Here is a 21,437-nt window from a genome sequence, read left to right as displayed (position 1 = left end):
TGGGGTACTTAACTCTGAGTGCTGATGGCGGGACACACACCAGCCGCGGGGCACGGCGCTCCCCGATTCCTGCTTCCGGGGCGAACTCAGGCCACGGGGCTCCTGCTGTCGCACACTCAAGTTCACCACGAGTCTTGACATCCACACACACACACACACACACACACACACCTCTCGTCAGTTAATCGGTGGGTTAGTCTGTGTGTGTGTGTGTGTGTGTGTGTGTGTGTGTGTGTGTGTGTGTGTGTGTGTGTGTGTGATGTAAGAAGGGGACTAGCCAAGGGCAACAAGGTTTATAAAGAAAAAGGCCCATTGAGGTGCCAGTCCTCAAGGAAAAAGAGACAAAAGGCTCCACCAAAACTAAAGGTGTCTTGAATCCTCCTCCCTCTTGAACGAATTAAAGTCGTAGCAAGAAGGAAATATAGAAACAGGTAGGGAAGTTTCCAGAGTTGATCAGTGTTAAATTAGTATGTTCATCTATCTTTCAGTCCGTGTTCGTCTCCTTGTCTATGTTCATCAGGCTGTCTGCTTTTCTTTAATCTGTAAAAATCAGTCTTTTTTTCTTTTTTTGGTCTATGTAATTGTCTGGTTTGCTTTGCGTCTACGTGTTTTCATGTTTGTCGTTTCTCTGTGTGTCGGTATGTTTGTCTTCTGTTTGTCTCTAAAGTTTGCCTGTCCTTTTTTTTGTCAGTGTTCTCTCTCTCTCTCTCTCTCTCTCTCTCTCTCTCTCTCTCTCTCTCTCTCTCTCTCTCTCTCAGCATGGCATCAAGCTTAGCCTAGTCGTCCTGGTGACTTGATATACTCAGACCATCTATAAGTATTACACAGTTAGGGTGCAGCGGAAGGCCACCTGGCAAAGTAAGACAGCAAAGTAGTGACCAATACAGACTAACGTGGTGGACAAGCTCGGCTCCCTTTCCTCTTTAACTCTTTCATACGTGGACAATATTTCCCATAACCTCTTAGGACGTTTTTTTTATTTTATTTTATTTTTTTTATCCATTTATAGTACTAGTCATTCAGTTAAATCGTGTAGGATAGAAATGGTGGAGATTAAATCCGTGTTCTCTCTCTTTTTTTACCTGTGTTCATGCATTTTTTTACAGTGCTGTGAGCGATAACAAAGAGACGCCCACATTGGTAAAAAAAAAAAAAAAAAAGGCTTAATTTGGACACGTATTTGAGTGACAGACCATGACTGCAAGGGAGCGGGACTTGTTCACCACCAACCAACCGCAGTACAGTGTTATTGAAAGCACCACTGCTCTATAATCTACAACAACAACTACTAAATTTTACCAGGGATAGATTATTACTAGTGCTACTCTATCACCTCATGCCATGATGGTTTACAGTGTACATCGCTATAATACAGTACATGATTATCAGTATAAACCCGCATGTCTGTTACTGTACATTACACATCTCAATTCGAATATCTAAGCTTTTATTTTCTAACCTCTCCCTGCCCTTCCCTGCACCAACACTTACCGTCTTGCACGTGTACGGTGATCTCAGCGGGCTCCAGGGCGGTGGGGCTACAGCTGTACTCGCCTGTGTCACTTTGGTCCACGGCGGAAAGCATCAGTTTACTCACTGTTTTCGTCAAAGATTTTTCCGTCTGAAAGAAGAGAAAAGGATTTGAAGTATGTGTTTGATACAAGATGCAGTGTGTCAGTGTGGTGTGGCTTACGGTGCAGGTGTTTGCGTGGTGTTGGTGGTGGTGGTGGATTGGGGTTGGTCTTCTGGTATCAAAAAGTAGTCAAGTTATTCGTAATGAGCAAACAGGAATAATAGAAAGAGGTGGTGGATTTATGTGTGATGGGTTACGTAATAGTGTAAGATGCGTGGCAGTGTGGGAATGTAGTGTGTGTGGAAAGATGACGACACACACACACACACACACACACACACACACACACACCACCTCCCGGGTGTAATAAACCGTCATGAACACAGGCAGATGTCATGTGTTATGGTGATCCCCTGCACGACCAAACAACCCCTCCCACACTGCTTTAAACCAAAACACACCAAACTTGACACTGCACTTAACACTTCCCACTTAACACTCGACAACTAGCACTACAGTTAACACTCGGCACTTAACACAAGGCTGCAGGCAAACACTTGGTGCAGCCGAGACCCAGAACAGCTGGTAACCGAGGAGCACAAACCTCGGTGACGTATTTCAATTCTTTTGCTGAAGGTAACGAGCAACAGTAACCAGCTTTATGATTAGTACGAAGGTTTTTTGTTTTTTTTTCCGCCGTCCATAACAATTAATGATGTCTTCTAATTTATGTTCTCATCTCATATAAAACTGAATACACATAAAGTTTGAGTCAACTAAATAATGACCTGGATGTGTGTGTGTGTGTGTGTGTGTGTGTGTGTGTGTGTGTGTGTGTATTCAGTATTGCCCTGATCTTATTTCATCGTTTTCCATTAATTTCTACTCAATATATTTAATTAATTTAGCTAACCATTAATTAATAAATTCATCTGTTTATGTATGTATGTATTTATTCATTCATTTAATCTCACTAAATTGACATATTAATAGCCAAGTCGATGAGGTGAAGCGAGAGCAGTCATTAGAGCATGGCCGGAACTGAAGTGCTCATAGACAAGTCCTCGCCTAAGTTATGCCTCACTCACCACTTCCCACGTCCCTTCCTCCCATCCCGTAATGGCTGGCAATGGCTGCTCCATCCCTAATCTCGCTAGCGAAGAGCCGCTCTTGAGACTCCGGCAAGGACCCAGCCACGCAGGTAAATATGAAGAGAACTTAACCCAGGCCTCGATACACAGACGAGCATAAAGTTCCCATTAATTTAAGACGCTGGAAGTCACGATCATCATCGACATCAATAGTTCTTTCCCTTCCCCATGTCATTGTTGATCCTCACAAGACTATTTCTCCTCTCCTACGCCTTCTTTAACTAATATTTTGGCTATTAACCTCGGGCTGAAATTAAGCTCCTTTTAATCTACGCTACCCGCTGCTTCACTGTTGCAGAGACGCTGAGTGAGGCGGACACAAAAAACACTTGTAAATAGCTGCTTGACTTGGCGGTAACTAGAATTCGCTACAAACTTAAGTTCGTGGAATGAGAAGAGAGGAAAAGAAAACGAGAAAAGAGGGATGATTTAATTTTTCGATTCCTCGCAGTCTAGAAGGGGAGAGACATACGGGGAACGCTGCTGAGTGGCGCAACATACCTCAACTATGATGGCAGCGAGGCGGAAAAGGGAAAGCAGGTCAGAGTTTCTGAGGACCAAAGGGGATGTAGACAGACGGAAGGAAGGGAAGAGAAGGACAGAGGGAGGGACAGGGTGAGTGAGTGGAGAATGTGTGTGTCAAAGTGGAATGGGTGGGAGAGATGGATGTGTGGGACTGTTGAGTGTGCTGAGTGTTGGCTGGGAATATAGACGAGAGGAAGGGAGCGGAGTGAGAGAAAAAAAAAATAAATAAAAAACATAAAAAAAATAAAAGTTACGGTCAAGTTTGTGACACGTTAGAAGAAAAAAAAACCTGAACACTGTAATATTTTTTTCTTTTGTTTCACTACTTAATTACCGCGCTTCTTCACAAACATCAAAGGACACAAACGAGAAAATATACCACATAAAATGATACGAGACTGCACGTTCCATTTTCTTTTTCCCGAATAGTAAAGAAAACCAAAATTAAAAAAAAATCATTTACATAATTTACGTTTATGCTCCAAAATCTTTACCGTGACACAAAAGCCACGAGAAAAGAAACGATTAAAAAAAAGTCAGAAGCTCGGAAGAGGGAAGAGAAAGGAAAAGCAGGACAAAACAAAAGGAGAATAAAATCTACCGAGACAAAAGAACGGGGAAGGATAAGAGGGGAAGAATGGCGGGGAGAGCAGCGGGGGGGAGTAAAGGGGGCAGAGGAAAGGCGACATAAAGAAGGTCCTGGGGAGGTCCTCTTGAAATTTCAATATAGTTTCTTCTTATCTTTTTGGTGTCTCCTTCACTCCTTTCAGGCCTCAGAGGGTTGGTACTGTCTGTGTGTGTGTGTTTGTTTATGTCTGTCTGTCTGTTTGTATGTGTATGTGTCTCTCTCTCTACTCATTTCCTTTATACAACCTTTCTTCATCTTCTTTTCTATCTTGCACAATTTTTCTTTATATCCGTCCCGCACCGATTACAGTGATACATTTCCCCTTTTTCTTATCTTTCCATGTATTCTGATGTTCCAGTAGAAATGTTCACCTTTTTTCTTATCTTCTTCCTCCTTTATCTCTTGGTCTTCCTTGCTACATTTTCCTCTTTCTCTGTTTATTGTTTCTCCACAGGTATTTTTGTCCTCCTCCTCCTCATTTTCCTCCACCTTCTCTCCTTTCTCTATCTTTCCTCGTAATTTCCTTTCCATCTACTTTGATATCCTATCTCCAACGGCATCTTCACTCTTCTTTTTCTTCTTTTCCCAATCTCCTTTTCACCTCTCCTCTTTTCCCTTCTCCATCTTGTATTATCAACCACAATCTTTCGCCCTCGTTCCTTTCCTTCCCACATCTCTTTTTGTACATTCACCTTTACCTCCTGCAGCTCCTCCTTTTTCTCCTCCTCAGGGTCCAACTCCAGCTATCATAAAGGAAGGATCCAACACCTCCCACGAACACAAATACTCCATTCTAGGTGGCGAGAATTCTTTGTCCTCTCACGGTCGCGGCTCAGAACACCGGTAGTACATGATGCATCGCCAGAGAGAAGAAGAGACTAGAGAAGCTGCCGGACACCGTAAGATCTTAAGTGCGGTGAGAGTAAAGTAATTTTTCTTCTTCTCTGTCACCATTATTCTTCCTGCTTGCTTCCTGTACATCCGGTAAAGAGTGTGAGCTGTTCCCCATGGTCGTGTTTATGATTATTATATTCCCCGGTGTGTTTATTTATGTGTAGCATGATTTTTGTAGATCAAGGAGACTTTTGTTTGGTCATCTGGCCATACCAGTTGTTTGGAGCGTTGAGTAAGAGTGGATCTCTCTCTCTCTCTCTCCTATACGAAAGTAACACAGTGAGATTCGAGCACAAACAAGAGATAAAATTGTCTTTTTTTCATGTGTTGTTCCGAAAAAAGAAAAAAAGTTAGAGAATGGGTGAGATCTTGATATAGAAATGGAACGAAGAGGAGGAGGAGGAGGAAGTATCAACGACCCCAGCGGTAGCGGCGGCGGAGGGATGGATCATAAGGTGCGTGAGGTACGTAAGAGTATCAAGTAGCAGGAGGCTCGTTGGTCCATAATAAGGTTGCAGTTTTAATGAGGTTGTCATTACAGCTTCCTCCCTCCGGTGCAATGAAGGTGAGATGGAAGTTCAAGACATCATATCTGTTATCAAAAATTTTACAGAACCTTCGCAATTCCTCACTTGACGGGAAAAGAGTAAGTTTCTTCGCCACACTCTTAGAAAGAAGCAAGGATGTTATTCTAACTTTTTTTAGGCATAAATGAAAAACATCTTATCAGGAGGGAGAGAGTAGGAGAAGAAAGACGACGACGACTTCAACGAGAATGAAAAGCATGAAAAGCAGGAAAAAAAAAAAAAACTGTTTGTCCCTAATAAGGTTACCTACATGGTTGAGAGGAATACTTTGTCCTACTTACCATCACTACTGTGTGGGGATATGTTGGAAAGGTAAGATAACAAGACTGCTGAGGAAAAGGAAAGAGGAGGAAGCATGAGGAAGGGGAAGAGGAGGATCATTATGAAAGTTCTTGTAAATGGAGAAAAAATAAGACTGTTGTAGCTGATTGTTTCTGTCTGTCCGTCTACCTCTCTCTATCTCTTTGCCTCCTGTCTGCCTGTCTGTTTATTTCTCTGCTGGTCTGCCTGATGCCCTTCACCACAGCGGCCTCTCATCTACTTTTCACCGGAAAACGAGATACTAATTAGCTTCCTCACATTTTCATATTCCTTGGATTAGCGGCACAATATTTACGGATTCCTGCAGCTCCATTACTGTTGCCTTTATGGTGAAGAGTATTACATGATGACTTCTACTACTACTACTACTACTACTACTACTACTACTATGTCAGCACTTGCGTCAATAAAATCCCAACTGACGATCTTCTCATGCTCATCTTGCTTTGAAAAACTACAGTGTGCTAACAAAATCTAGATGAAGGACTGTGAGTTGAGTCTTGTTCTCGTGGATAATTTAGGTCTCGAAGAATGATAATGGCCGAGTCGAGCTTGATCAGTTATAATGAGAGAAAATACTCGTACGTTATCACTAAGTGGCCGCGGTATAGACATGCTAATACTTCAACTGCACTCCACGGCAATATTCCCCGCGAAGTTGTGTGAGTCAGTAGTTTGGACTGGATCAACATCTTATTGTTTCCTCAGTCAGCTTTTCTTCTGTCTCCCTCCGCCTGTGTTCCCTTTGATGCTGCAGAACCTGGAGGACAGACTGAAGCAAAAGCACGTCGATGAAAACTCGCGTATCTGTGCAGTCTTTAGCTCTCATTAAAGTCACCTTGAAAGAGAAGACTTCGTAACTGAATTGGTATAAAACAAGAGTATTTACATAACTTGCCAGGCTTCGTTAGACGCAAACTTACTTACTGTTCACTTTTTTTTTTTGTCAGATACAGACACGTAGCTCTTAACTTCTGTGACAAGAGAGGTTAATCAAACTGAGCTCAAAAGTTTCCAGCACTAAAACAAAAGACGACTATGTATTGTACTCTGAAGCATTTTGGTCTTTTATCTATCTCCACTACTTCTAACAAACTTTCTCCCAAGTTGTAAAGGATTTTCAAGGGACTTTTTCTTTTCTTTTTTTCTTTTTTAACCTTTGTGATAAGTAAACAAACAATCTAGATTACCAATGGGAAGTGACTAATTCAAAGCTTATTTCACCGCTTGTTCAAGACACAGCAATCAATGTTTGTCATAATATTTCCATCTATTTGTGGTTACATCTCGTTTGGGCAGATGTAATAATGGGTGCTTTTACAGTCTATCTCTCTCTCTCTCTCTCTCTCTCTCTCTCTCTCTCTCTCTCTCTCTCTCTCTCTCTCTCTCTCTCTCTCTCTCTCTCTCTCTGTCTCGTTTTTCAGGGCCAACTTAATTTTCTTCACGTTCTTTGTTTCCTCTTTCTCTCTCCTTTTCCCTCCCTCTGGTCCCATCTTTCTCTGCCTAGTGTCCCTCGGTGCAGCTCCAGCAAGGTGTGCAATGCGTCGTTTTTCAGTCCTCTTTAAAGGTTCCTGGTTTCGCTGTCGTCCTCGAGGGCTAATTTTCTCACTCGTACGAGGCAAAATTACAGCAGCCCAGGAAGGAAACACGAGGGGGACGAGGAGAGGAAGGGGGTGGTGGTGCTGGTGGTGGTGGTGGTTGTGGTGGGGCAGGAGGAGGGGAAAGGAAAGATAGTAATGATGAAAATGATGATAATGAACTGAGAGAGAAGGATAAAGACAATGGAGGAGGAGGAGGAGGAGGAGGAGGAGAAAAGCAGATGCAAGGATAGTAGATACGAAGACCGTACAAAATTATGGTAGAAATGCATGAAGGCTTCTCCCCGCATACAAAAGAGAGAGAGAGAGAGAGAGAGAGAGAGAGAGAGAGAGAGAGAGAGAGAGAGAGAGAGAGAGAGAGAGAGAGAGAGAGATTTACAGTTTGTGTGTATATGTGTGAACGGAATGCCAGTATGAATCAATAACGAGAGAAAAAGGTTGAGAGAATGAAGCATGAATAAAACACATGAATACTGCAGGGAGTTCGACAGTTAGGTCACTGGATATGCGGGGTAATTTGGAGAGGCTGGGAGAAGCGGCGGAAAATCCAATTCTTATACGGGGATTCGAACCAGGGATCAAGGTAGTGGAGCTTAAAGACAGCTGGAGGGACGCAGGATTTGCAACACTCAAGGATCGAAGGCCATTTAGGGGAGGAGGAGGAGGAGGAGGAGGGGAAGAAGAAGAAGAAGTAAAATAAAAAAAAAAATGAAAAGAACAAAAGAGGAGCAAGAAAAGAAAAAGAAGAGGAGAAACAAACAAAAAAAAAGCAAGAAAGAAAATATAAAAGATAAGGAGGAGAAGGAAGAAGAAAAAGTGGAGGAGGAGGAGGAGGAGGAAAATAAACACGACGAAGGAAAAACTCTTAATAACATTACGCGGATGGAGAAGTGGTATACAAAAAAGTGGAAGGTGAAGGTTGTTAAGCATGTACTTAATGAGGTTCCCGAGAGAGAGAGAGAGAGAGAGAGAGAGAGAGAGAGAGAGAGAGAGAGAGAGAGAGAGAGAGAGAGAGGGTGAAAAGTCCTCAGTAAATACATGCACACACCCAGGAAACCGTTTTCTATGTATGACCCAGAGAGCTTAATTCAGGCTACACCAAGGCTTGATTCCACCTCCTCTTTTACTTCCTCTTCTTCTCCCCCTCCCTCTCCTCCTTCTCTTTTTTTTCATTGTCGTCACCATTGTCTTCCCTTTCTTTCTTTTCTTCGTTCTTTTCCTCCTCCTCTTCCTCCTACTACTACTACTATTATTACTACTACTACTACGTATCACAATGGCTACTAGTTACGGAAAATTTTGAATTAAGATCAAGAAACGTGTGTAGACTTCTCATTATCAAATAATTATTGTTTTTTTTTTTTTCGTTAAGTAGCCGAAGTCTTCCTGGTACTGCAATGCTAATCTATAACAAAACGTCACAGGAGAGCAGGATAGTAAAGAACAAGATTCCTCACCGTCACATGTCCTTCTAGCAAAGTGTCCCATGAAACCGGGAGAGACACCATGAACTCACAGAAAACGAGGACACACTCGCGCAAACTTTACAGTAACGAGTGAAATTACAGGATGCTTCTTTTTATAATGTTTCTAATTTTGTTGTGGTGTTTATTGTTCTTTCTTTCTTCCTTCCTTTCCTTTTCTGTTTTCTTTCTTTGTCTCTTCTTATTTTCTTCTCTCTTCCTTCCTCCTCCTCCTCCTCCTCGTCCTCCACTTCCACCTCTTCCTCCTCCTTTTCCTTTTGTAAGTGTTGTTGTCACTATTATCTTCATTATTATTTTGGAGAGCGTACCACGTTTCACAAAGAAGGAGGAGGAGGTGGAGGAGGAGGAGGAGCAGCAGCAGCAGCAGAAGAAGAAGAAGAAGAAGAAGAAGAAGGAGACGATGACCTAACTGCACTAACATAGACTCGTTAACTACTGAACAAATCATAATCTTTTCAATCATAACCACTAGAGCGCATCTTGGGGTTGACATCCATTGAAGTAAACTGGATGTGTTTGGTGCTTCAAAAAAAAAAAAAAAAAAAAAAAGAGAAACTAACCTATTCTCAGAACCTGCATTGTGTATGGTGCTCTGATGGAGATGAAGAACCTACTGCGAAAAATGGAACCCTGGTAATAAACCTAATTGCTACCTTCGATATTAAGCCATTTGCCACACGCCACTCCTTCATATTCTTACAATTCAATGTCTTGCCTGAAGTTCCAGACTCTATTGGAAGTTATCTGGTTTTCAAGAGTGTTTCCATGGTCCTGGTGCCGGCTTAACACGGATTCTCCACCACCAGTAAGAAAAACATCCATGAAAACTCGTATAATCATTACTGTAAGCTTTGATAACGGCCTTTGTGAGAGACCAAAACATTTAAAGCATTTGTCCATTTTCCTAAACGTTTCGGCGTCTGGATCTCGACAAGAGGCTCTTCGGGAGTTCATTAGAGCTTCCAGAGGTGTTTCCGTGATTCCAGCGGGAGTTTAAGAAGGATTCCACGTCATGAGTGAAAAAATAAATGACACTAGAATCCAACTTACCATCAATGTGGTATCTGAATAATTCTTAAGGAACCACCACCACCACCACCACCACCACCTCCCCAGCGCAAGCCGAGGCGGTGGGTGGTGAGGTGTGTAGTGAGGCCAAATCGGGTCGCCCTATTACCCCAATCCCAATGTTATCGAATTTTCTGCTGCCTGTTCTCCTTTAAATGGTCAAGTGGTGCCAATAGTCTCCTGTCACCTGCCCACGCTGGAAATAACGAGGGCCGAACCAGCAGGCACCACCGCTCCTTTGCCGCCACCATTACTGCCCTCAGGAATACTTTATGATGGGCCTCCACGCCAAGGGGACATTCACCTCCTCAGACCACAACATCTGTTGCCCCTGAACCTCTTGGCCCGTCCTCTCTACAGTGTATGCCTCTCTCTATGTTGTGTGCTCTTAATGCCCCTCTGTGCTCTATGTCTCTTTATGGTCAATATCCTGAAACACTTCTGCGCAGCACCTCTAACACTTTGAAAAGGCTCAGCTAGTTGAAGCTGCACGGGTTTTTTAATGGTGTTTTATGTTGCAGTGACAGATTAACATGATTTCTACGTTGTTAACAGGAGAAATACTCGTGAGAACCTGCTTAATCACCTCTGTGGCCTTAATAATTAGTCGTGGAGAGAGCAAAGAGTTTCAGAATACGGGCTTATATTTCAGCTCTCTTGATACATGATTCGACACTTGGAGCCATGGAGGGAAGATTTAAAACGGGGAGGGTAGACTGGAAGCAGACATACTTATTGTTTCTAGCAGCACACAATTAGCGGGTAAGGTTTTAGAAAGGAAGGAGGGAGTGGGAAAGAGAGAGAGAGAGAGAGAGAGAGAGAGAGAGGAGAGAGAGAGAGAGAGAGAGAGAGAGAGAGAGAGAGAGAGAGAGAGAGAGAGGTGGAAAAGAGAAAAGAAATAGGCTCGCTTATTGTCAAGAATAACATATCTACGCTCTCTCTCTCTCTCTCTCTCTCTCTCTCTCTCTCTCTCTCTCTCTCTCTCTCTAGTAACTGACACAACAGCGATATTAAAAATGACCTGGGAACTGGGACTGATGCAGCGGAAACGAGGCGAGCAACAAACAAAACAAGATCGTCAAGTCACCTGGGACTCGGAGGGCGAGTGGAGGAGGGCTATGAAGACCCACCAGCCTGGGGCCAGGAAGGAAATATTATGAGAGTTCTTGTCTCTGGAGGAGGAGGAGGAGGAGGAGGAGGAGGCGGGGCATTATGTTGTCAGTGGAGAGGATAAGAGAGGGAAAAGAACGGAGTCATTCCCTCATACCTGTTTCTCTACCTGTATCTACGATCGTGTGTGCATATAAATCCATCAGTCTATCCAATTATCCACGTAGCCTTCAGAGTTCACAGGAATACCAGGCGAGCGTTATGCAGTCTGCTAACTTTGGACGCCTCAGTCTCCTCAGCTGAGATTTGATGCCGCCCCTGTATCGGGTTCCACTCGAAGCCCCAGGAGAGTGGAACAAGAAATGGGAGAGGCGAGGGGAGAGAGAGAGAACAGTGAAAGGAGAGGGGAGAAGGGAGGCAGAGCAGGGAGAGGTGAGGGTACATGGCTTTCACATGGCTTTCCCTGGCTTATAAAGGGACGTTTGCCAAGCCATGCACACCGTAAAAGGATGGGAAATGGGAAAAGGTGCGAGTTGTCCGGCAGGTGTGGTGATGGCAGGCGTGTAGTGTAGGTGACAGCATGGGAACGAGATCCTGTCTACATTTCATTACATCTCTGTAACATCTGGCAACCTCCCACTTCACGTGGAGGACAGCTTTGTGTTGGGGAAGTGAGCTGCTGAGTCACACATCTCAGCTTGGTGGAGTGAGTATTCGTTTTCTTCGAGTATTCGTTTTCTTCGTTAGGTAAAGTGTGTCACCCACTTCATACCTCTTCGCTAACCGTCTCGTGTGTCAGTGATTGCTTACAGTGACCTCTAAAATGATTAATAGATTGCTTTATAAGTTAATCAGCCACTTGAATTAATAAAGCGAATATGCATCATTATGATATTATGGCACAAGATATATTTGATCTATCAGCACTGTATTCATTGCGAAAAGATCTTATTCCGTCAGCATTTTTCGAGATAAAAATATTTCTGTCGGAATTTCTGACAAACGAAAATAAACAGATAGATAGATAAATAAATAATGAAAGAAAGAAGAACAAAAAAAAAAAAACATAAAACAACATATATAATTCAATACTACCAATGTTGAGAGAAAGTAGACTTAGTAACACGACACAACTCTTAACTGAAGTGAAACCAAGCCTCTCGCTGCACCAAGAAAATGAAGCCTCACCAAGATAATATTTAAAGACCATAACTCAGTCCGCCAGTTACCAAATGATTCTTGGGCTGTGAAAATCCGTCTGTGAGTGGAAATTTAAAAAAAAAGGTTAGGTTAGGTTCGGGTTTTATAAGTTAGACCATTACTACGAAATAAGAGATATATTACAAAACTGGAAAAAAAAGTTATAAATCACTGGAATATTCCTATCGACATGGCTTCGTACTTTTTTCCCTTGAGGCATCGGAAGTCTGGTGGTGGTGGTGGTGGTGGTGGTGGCGATATTATGTAACTGGGGATATCATTATTTTTCCGTCTAGATTTACATATTAATATATAAACAAATTTTCTTCCCTCACATAAAACTTACGTCATCTGATTTTTTTTTTATTCCAATTAAAATTTTTGAAAGTGAGGGCAGACGAGGGATTTTATGATCTTGTTTTTAATTTGAAATCAAGCAATTTGCCAAGATTTAATAAGTACACGGAGAGAAATTCTGAATCAAGTCATAAATCCTCTGAAGTGTGGCCAGACTTGCGGAAGACCTCGTGGACGGAAGGTGAGGTTAACAGTGACGCGTTTAAGGGGGAAGATGAGGTTGCAGTGACGCCTTTCGTGGATGGAAGGTGAGGTTAACAGTGACGCGTTTAAGGGGGGAAGGTGAGGTTGCAGTGATGCCTTTAGTGGATGGAAGGTGAGGTTACAGTGACGGGCTTAGGGACGGAAGATGAGGTTACAGTGACGCGTTTCAGAGTGCGATCATTGGCTGTCTATATAAGCAATTCTGGTAATCTTTTAATAAACGCGACAGAGAAAATTTTAATGAATCTGTCTTTCAGGTTATGATTCCCAACATTTTGAAAGCTACATTCCTGAACATTCCTGCACGAAGAACCACCATAAGAACGTTACCTGAAACTCAACATATAACTAATGGCCTGTGATGAAGAGCTATTAAGGAAATTTTAGTAAACACTGCCTGTCGCGTGTACTGCACAAAACCGTGACAAATAGCACCAGGTCACGGGAATCCTTACATGTCTCACTCACGAACAGCCTGAGACACACAAATCTAACCTAACTTTACACTGTCACAATTCCTAGAAAGCCATAGCCATAACGTTTCTTCCAGCCTGCCTTTTGTGGCTAAGTTATAGATTCCCATTCCGTTAAAAGAGGGAGGCAAATCTTGTATGTCCTCTCTTGTAAATAATGTAGAGTCTATCGCTGCGAGCAAACAAAGGAAGGTGTTCACTGTCCCTGTGTCACGCCAACCACGGGAACATATCATCGAATATCGAATAAACACAACGCGAGTGTTTAAATATTTGAGGATAAGAGAGAGAGAGAGAGAGAGAGAGAGAGAGAGAGAGAGAGAGAGAGAGAGAGAGAGAGAGAGAGAGACAGAGAGAGAGAGAGAGAGGAGAGGAGAGGAGAGGAGAGGAGAACGCTGATGAAACGGAAAAGGAGGAGGAGGAGGACGGAGAGGAAAAAAAGAGGAAGATGATGAAGAGGAGAAAGAAGAGGACACACGAGTGGACTGCGAGGGAAATTTACGAGCAAATGAGCAAATAAGAAGCTGGGAAGAGCCAACATGTGGAAAGAGCGGCGGAGGACTGGAGTGTTGGTGGGGAACTGGGAAGGGGGACCGTGTGTGTGTGTGTGTGTGTGTGTGTGTGTGTGTGAAAGGAGTATGAAAAAAGTGCTCGTCAGGAACACTCCAAGCTGCCGATGAAAGGAGAGAAAAAGATGGATATGAGAACGAGGAAGCCTGTGAGCGATATTCTTGTGTGTATGTGACCTGGCAACGATGTGCTTGGCTGGCCACGAGATGCATACGAGGAAGGAAGCGCGCAATATACAATAAAAATAACCGCGTAATGTTCCCGGTGTCCACTCGAGAGGAAAACAGACAGGGTTACTGAGACTACAATATTTTCAGCCTCACACTAAAACAGGTGGACTTTAAATTAAAACAACTGAACTTTTTTCGATTTGAGTTACTGAGACTGCGATATTTTCACTCTCAAAATAAAAGCAAATGAACGTCAATTTAAAACCACTGAACTTTATCAATTTAAGTTACTGAGACTGCAGTATTTTCTCCCTCACACTAAAACAGGTGGACTTCAAATTAAAACAAATGAGCTTATTTTAATTTAAAGTTCAATGGGTGTAATCTAAAGTTGAGCTGTTTTTTTTATTTCTTGTAATTTCAGAGTGAAAAGGTGTGTGGTCTGCATACTTCCATGAGTGTTAAAGACCTAAAAATCATTATATAAAAACTAGAAGGTATCCAGAAAAGGTAAAGCGCATGCCTCTGCCAATGCTCTTGTCAATATAATAAAAAAAACAAGAAGAAAGAAATGGATTCGCAAACACAATACGAAATTGCCTTAAAATCTAATCAACTATTCTTTCAGTCAGAGTCAAAAGAGTAGCTTTGTCCATAACGTTGCCGAAGTTCACCGATAAATTAATCTATGGGAGGTCTTGAAGGTAAACGGACAAACATACAGACAGAGAGACAGACAAGGAAATAAAAAACGAAACAGCTAAAAAGACAGATAAACAGACAGACAGCCATACACTGAGCACTCGCCACCCCGCCCCTACCCCTCAACACACACACACACACACACACACATACAGGTGAGTACACTCTTCAGGTATACAGAAAAAAATATATAGAAATACTAAAAGGAATGGAAATACGAGAGTAAGACGTATTCAACAACGCAAGGCTGGAAAATGGTGAGGTTATTTGAATGCAGTTGAATAGAGAACTATTTGTATATATCTTTTGTAAGGAATACCTGATATGCTCTCGGATGTTTTTATATTTCAACGCGAGCGAGAAGGAAAGGTGCAATGGGAAGGAGCTTGGGAGGCGAGTAGCGGGAGGGGAATCGGAGGCCTGGGACGGGGTAGCAAAGGCGTGGAATATTTTTTTCTGCAGGGGATTGAGAATAAGGATACCATCTACTTCATGTGTCGAAGAGGAGGTGAGAGAGAGAGAGAGAGAGAGAGAGAGAGAGAGAGAGAGAGAGAGAGAGAGAGAGAGAGATTGTATATACCGAGAAAAAACCGCTGCTGCTTCTCAATACAATCTGTTTTTTATTTTTTTTCTATTTTCTTTACCTATCTGGAAGTATTCGAGTATTGCTTGCGTTTCCTGAGTGTTGCGTTGGTTGGTGTTGTATTTTTTTTTTTTGTGTGTCTCTATGTATTGGTATTATCATTTATCCCCCCCTCCCCCCCTCTCTCTCTCTCTCTCTCTCTCTCTCTCATCGTCAACATCTTCATCTTCCTTTTCTATTTGTTAATTTTCTCTATTTGAAGGGGAGAGAGAGAGAGAAAGAGAGAGAGAGAGAGAGAGAGAGAGAGAGAGAGAGAGAGAGAGAGAGAGAGAGAGACCCTCAGAAAATGGACAACGCTTCCATCAAAACCATCGCTCACAAAAAAGAAAAAAAAAAAAAAAACACTTTAATCCATATTCATATCAGGACGTGTCTGGAAATCCAATAAATTACACCGTGAAATCTAACTGAATTCACCTGATGACATTGTACAGAAAGACAGACACACAGACAGATGGATACACAAAAAACAGGTGAATATATATACTCCTCCGGGAATGAAGAGGTAGAGAAAAAATAGACACTCGTGCACCACACATCGTAGCTTCTAGTTGAGCTATATCGTGTTACCGGAGCGGTTACAAGAGCGCCGCCACTCGGTAACTGCTTTCGAAAATAGCTGTTGATTTTTTGCGTGCTAATGAACCCTTCGAAGTGGGCTTGGCAGGGCGTTGTTACAGCAGGACATACAAGGCAGGTGTCACAATTTGCCGTAAAAGTGGCTTATGTGTCGAGTGTTCGAGGTTCCGAAGCGCTTACTCAAACGCGGAAACTCTCGAGGAAGGTTGAATCAGTAAGTGTGTGTCTGGGTGACTTTCAGAACGGGTTTCTATATACTGTGCGTATCTTGCTGCTTATTATATCAAAGGTCGACTAAATTAATAAATGACTGAATGAATAATGGCATGAATAAATGATTAATTGCATGAATGATGGATTGCAAGCCGCACAACGTAGGTCATGAAATAGTGACAGCTTAGCATTACAAAAATCATACGCAAAATAAACAGCAATTCTCATCAGATTGCTAATAAAAAATGCAATATTCTCTTGAAGTATATAAAGGAAATACACACAAACTACTTTAGCGTAACTTCTTGAATAAAACGTTGCGTGGCTAAAGGTTCTGGAAGTCCATTTTGAAACTGGAGACTCCCCAACACTCTCCGCTATATGAAGAGTGTGTGGTGTGACCCGAGACGCAACAGACGCTCACTTTTCGCAGCACTCAGGCCGTTACACCATGATGATACAAAGTCCCGGAAAATAAGTACCTGGGAGACATAACTGACCCTGTGTGCCGGCTGACCGTCTGCGTATGTCTCGAAAATAGATTATATAATTTTTACTTCTGTGGTGACCTAAACTACCAAGTCAAATATGTCCGCTACGGAACGAGTTATTCTAAGGAAAGTGTTTTAGATAATTTGATAAAGAAACATATAGCCAGTAAGTTAAAGAAAACGGAGAATATGATTGTTTAATGATCTACATTATTCATATATCATTAGTACTGATTTATTTTCTTTTGTATTACTCTAAATCAAATCTGTAAAATTAGCTAGGTTGTGAATGTTATCCCTGTTTTTTTTTGTGTTTTTTTTAATGTGTATTTTCTAAAACTTTTGCCGTTATTTGTTTTCGTCATCAGTGGGAGAAAATCCGCCTCGTGTATAGATTGTGAAAGAGATTGAATTTTGTATACACAATTCTTCGTGGCCTCAATATGGATTCTTCTGTAAATTGAAAATAATTGGTTCATTCGAAGAAGAAATGATTTACCTTGCACACTGATAATGAGGTCGTCATATTTCGCAATAACTCATCAACGAAATGTCAGGATCTTGTTCATGGAAGCAGTGATGTTTTTGCAAATATTATACATATTCCGAGCGAGCAAGTTGAATAAGAAAATAGGCTTTAGATCACTATTATAATTTCCCGTGATACAGTGCTGGACACGGTAAGAAATCCATTCCAATAAAGGTTTATATGCCTTGCAAATCCACCACCCTTTATCCTGTCAGGTAATTCCACACACTACGTATTTCTGAATGCATTTACACAATCACTCGTATTCTTCTAGCCAATTTGTTACAAAGACCACGACTAAGAAGACATCAAACGTCACATCATGAAGAAACAGAGCTGTATAGACTGACACATGAAATACATAATGTGGAATCAAAGGAGTGGAAGAATATGCATAGACGTGGAATACAAGAACAAAATTATGAATATCCTTGAAAGACGCATTTCCATGTGTAAATGTAGAGATGTTTAGAAACGAAAAATGTTTTGCCTACGACATGGCGGGACAGAAATGTGAAGATCCTTATATGAAGACATTCTGGAGTGAAATTAGGCGCGAACGTGATAAAACAAGCTAGAGTATAATAAAAGGAACCTGACGTAAGACTTGCAAGTGTGAGATGAATATTGTCACACCTAGTGGACATATGTTATCTGCTTGCTTGGACTCATCTTGGCAAACATATCTAGGAAAATTGTGTAGCAAATGAGGAATAATATCATAAAGAACTGACGCACAGTGCCTAAGTAAATTTCACTGGCTGGAGGAGAAAGACTGTAAACTCCCAAGAAGCTCCTGACAGACTACAACCTCAAGAACAAGATATACGTAGACCTAGGATTAGCTGGCGATCATTAATAACTCTGAAATTCCTGTTTGAGTCCGCAGTGAGTTTGAGGCAACATGGAATCATAACAAATAGTTTTCTACCACTATTTCATCTGAAAGAGGTTATTCGTGACCGGCTCATCAGCGGAGTGAGACATAATACAATCTCCTCATTAAAAACAAGCTTTCCGGCAGAATTTCTCCTTATAATTCGTTTCCAGGAATGCTTGCCGTAATCATCATCGTTTTTATTTGGAATTACTGATATGTGATATGAGATGAATTAATTTGGTATATTGAAGTGAATGCCACTAACCCAACAAACGGTAAACCTGCAATTTTCTCAACCTTTCTTTTTGATAATGTAGGTAGACACTACAGGACCTTTTTTGGATTTTTTTTTTTCTAACTTCGCACACATAGGATTAATGAACATACGTCAGTGAGTTCTGCTCTCGTTTAAGTCGTCATTCCTCAGGCTAATACCGTGAGACTATTTATGGTGCAGCATTATTCAAGTCGTTCTGTGTTGTAATATAGAATAATTAGATGACTTTTCTATAAAAAAAAAAAAAATGAAATTCCACACTGAAACATTATGGAAAACTTATCATGACGTCTTTCAATCCTCGGTAATTATAAAGACTGACCCCAATACGTCCCCTCACTCCTCAGTAATTATAATCCCCAATAACGCATCACGTCATGAATATTTCGTCAGAATGCAAGCAAAAAAAAAAAAAAAAAAAAAGAACTTTATCAATACTCGAGCTTTATTTATCCCAATTTTACATTAACCCAACTTACGAGTAACTACCCTGGCCCTCCCACCACCACCACCACCACTACCACCACCACAACGTATAGCCACGCAACACCCCCTACACCATTTTCCCGACTCGTGAAAGCACCACTGCCGCACCTCCCACTCCTTCCACGCTACACAGACTGGCAAGAGAGAAAAAAAAAAACAAAAGTGGTAGATCGGGTTTCACAGGTCGGGAACTTCAGCTATACGGTCCCCAAAAATACTCTCCCGCCTTGTATGGTGTTTTTTGTTATGGCACGCGACCCACACGTATAATTCCCCTTGTTACTCTAGCTGCTCTTTCTCCACTTTGCTGTTCCAGGAATGTACTCGAAGTTAAATGGGAAAAATGACTATAAGGGAAAACTGCGTACGCTTGTGATTTCAACTGTCATGAAAGTTAACGTGCAAAGTAAACGCGGGGAGAAAAAAATAAATAAAAAAATGATAAGGAAATGGCTGCTCCCTCTGGCATGGGGAGTAAAACTTGTGCGTTGACGTGATCCAAACGCAGTGAATGTTTCCGCAAGGGGGAAAAAAAAGGGGGGGGACGGGAACTCCAGTCAAACCTGTAGTATATAATGTTTTTTTTTTTTCCCCCCTTTTCGTGGAACCTATGGAAAAAAAAAATACTGGGTGGTTTCACATGTGCTACAGAACTGAATAGAATGAAGACTCAAAGCAATGAAGCACAGACAGAAAGGGTAGATACGTGTCAAGGCTTCAGGGAAAGAGAGAAAAAAAAAGGAAGAAAGAAAAGAAAACAAGAAAAAAACTTCATTACTCCACATCTCACTGCCAAAACAAAACAAGCCGTCCTGTGACCTGCCTCGAAAAACAAGTTCATTTTACACTCAAACAACTATGGCTCTCTCTCTCTCTCTCTCTCTCTCTCTCTCTCTCTCACCTGGATGGACACGCCGCCCCTGGGAGAGTCGTAGTCGATACTGAGCGCCCCGTGGAACCAAAGGATGTTTTCAGGAGCTTCTTGTGGCGCGTGGCGAACTACACAGGTGATACCGAGGATGCTGCCCCTCTGGATGTGCCGCTCCTGAGGCCCCTCGATCAACACCACGGGCACTGCAGCGGGGAAGGGTGTCAGTACAGAGGCAGTGGAACATTTATAAGTAGTGAATCGACTTGAGAAAAGCTGTATGAGAAGTTCGTAAAAATTCAGGTGAAAATAACTCATGAGAGAGAGAGAGAGAAAAAAAAAAAGAGGTGAACTGGTTAATTAATAAAGAAGGAAGGCTTAGGAAGAATCAGGAGAGCATTTATGTGGAAGGATGATAACATAAAAGTCGACACTCAAGCCACTTTACACCAACTACTAGGTTAAGTGTTAGTAATTGATGCTGTTAGTAAGAAAGACAATTGTATGAAGTTAGAGCGGCACTTCTCTCTCTCTCTCTCTTGCATGGCCAAACACGTGCTGAAATCCACTGTAAAGATTAGTTTTGTTTCCTCCTCGCTTTGTGTGTGTGTGTGTGTGTGTGTGTGTGTGTGTGTGTGTGTGTGTGTGTGTGTGTGTGTGTGTGTGTGTGTGTGTGTGTGTGTGTGTGTGTGTGTGTGTGTGTTAGTTCACTTACTATTAAGAGGGAGCGGTAAATTAAAAATCAATACTAAAACAGTTCATTTCCGCAGTGATATTTATCTATTAGTTTATTTATTTATTTATTTATATATATATATATATATTTTTATGCTGGCATCAGAAAACTAACAAAATATCTCAAATGTTTAAAACTCCTCCTTATCTCCGTACTAGAGGAGAAGTAAAGGGAGATGATAAGACGAGAAAATAAATGGGATAAGTAATGCCCCCCACAAAAAAAAAAAAGAAAGAAAAAAAGACTTACTGTATCTGAAACACTGTATGAAAGGAAAAAAAAGACGAAAAAAAAAAAACAAAGGACGATACAAAGAAAATAAGGTGACAAAGTATAATACATACAAATTAGTGAACATCAAATGCCTGGAAAATCTCATTACAAGTTAAATTTCAAGGGTCATTTTCAAATTTACGTGACACTTGTTTACATCACTATCGAGTGAGAAATTAAGAGTGCACTACGATTTTCTGCAACCCTCGCCGTCTTGACTTGTAACCTTCAGGACAGAAAGAGGAGACGAGTGAAATAAGACGTCTTTAAAACAGTCGAGTGTTTTTATCATCTAGAAAGACGCAATACACACTTAGGACATTTTCCCTTTTCCGCAACACACACACACACACACACACACACACATACACACACACACACACACACGCACACACACACACACACACACACACACACACACACAAACTGAGAATAAAAGAACCAATCAATTTATATTTCGTAGAAGCTTGAAATTCCAAAATATTATATACCTATGAACTTTTTATAAGACCTTCGCTCCTAAACCACACACACACACACACACACACACACACACACACACACACACACACACACACACACACACACACACACAACCACCACTACCAACAACAATAACAACAACAACAATAACAACAGCAGCAGCATCCACGTAGTCATATATCTATGTGGCTTTAATTCCACGACCAGTCTTCTCCCGCTCTTAGTTATTTCCAGCAATGGTTTAGTGTAGTTTTTTTCTTTGTTGGTAAATGCATGTCAGGGGAGGGGTGGTGGTGATGGTGGTGGTGGTGGCATTGCTGTAAAGTGTTGGTGTTATTATTATTATTATTATTATTGCAGTTGT

General features: G+C 41.6%; 1 protein-coding gene across 1 annotated transcript in view; it reads right to left on the bottom strand.

Annotated features, from left to right (window-relative positions):
• The window catches only part of LOC135111293 (uncharacterized), a 73,105-nt gene that overhangs the window by 6,244 nt on the left and 45,424 nt on the right, over positions 1-21,437 (bottom strand). Inside the window, exons 7-8 of the mRNA XM_064024530.1 lie at positions 19,615-19,787; positions 1,492-1,621 (exon numbers count right to left, since the gene is read on the bottom strand). Coding sequence (XP_063880600.1) covers positions 1,492-1,621; positions 19,615-19,787 — 303 coding nt within the window. The remainder of the gene's footprint in view (positions 1-1,491; positions 1,622-19,614; positions 19,788-21,437) is intronic.

Source organism: Scylla paramamosain, chromosome 21 (genome assembly GCF_035594125.1).
Source record: "Scylla paramamosain isolate STU-SP2022 chromosome 21, ASM3559412v1, whole genome shotgun sequence".
Classification (NCBI taxonomy): domain Eukaryota; kingdom Metazoa; phylum Arthropoda; class Malacostraca; order Decapoda; family Portunidae; genus Scylla; species Scylla paramamosain.
The sequence above is the reverse complement of the archived record's forward strand: the minus strand, read 5'-3'. Positions and strand labels throughout refer to the sequence as shown.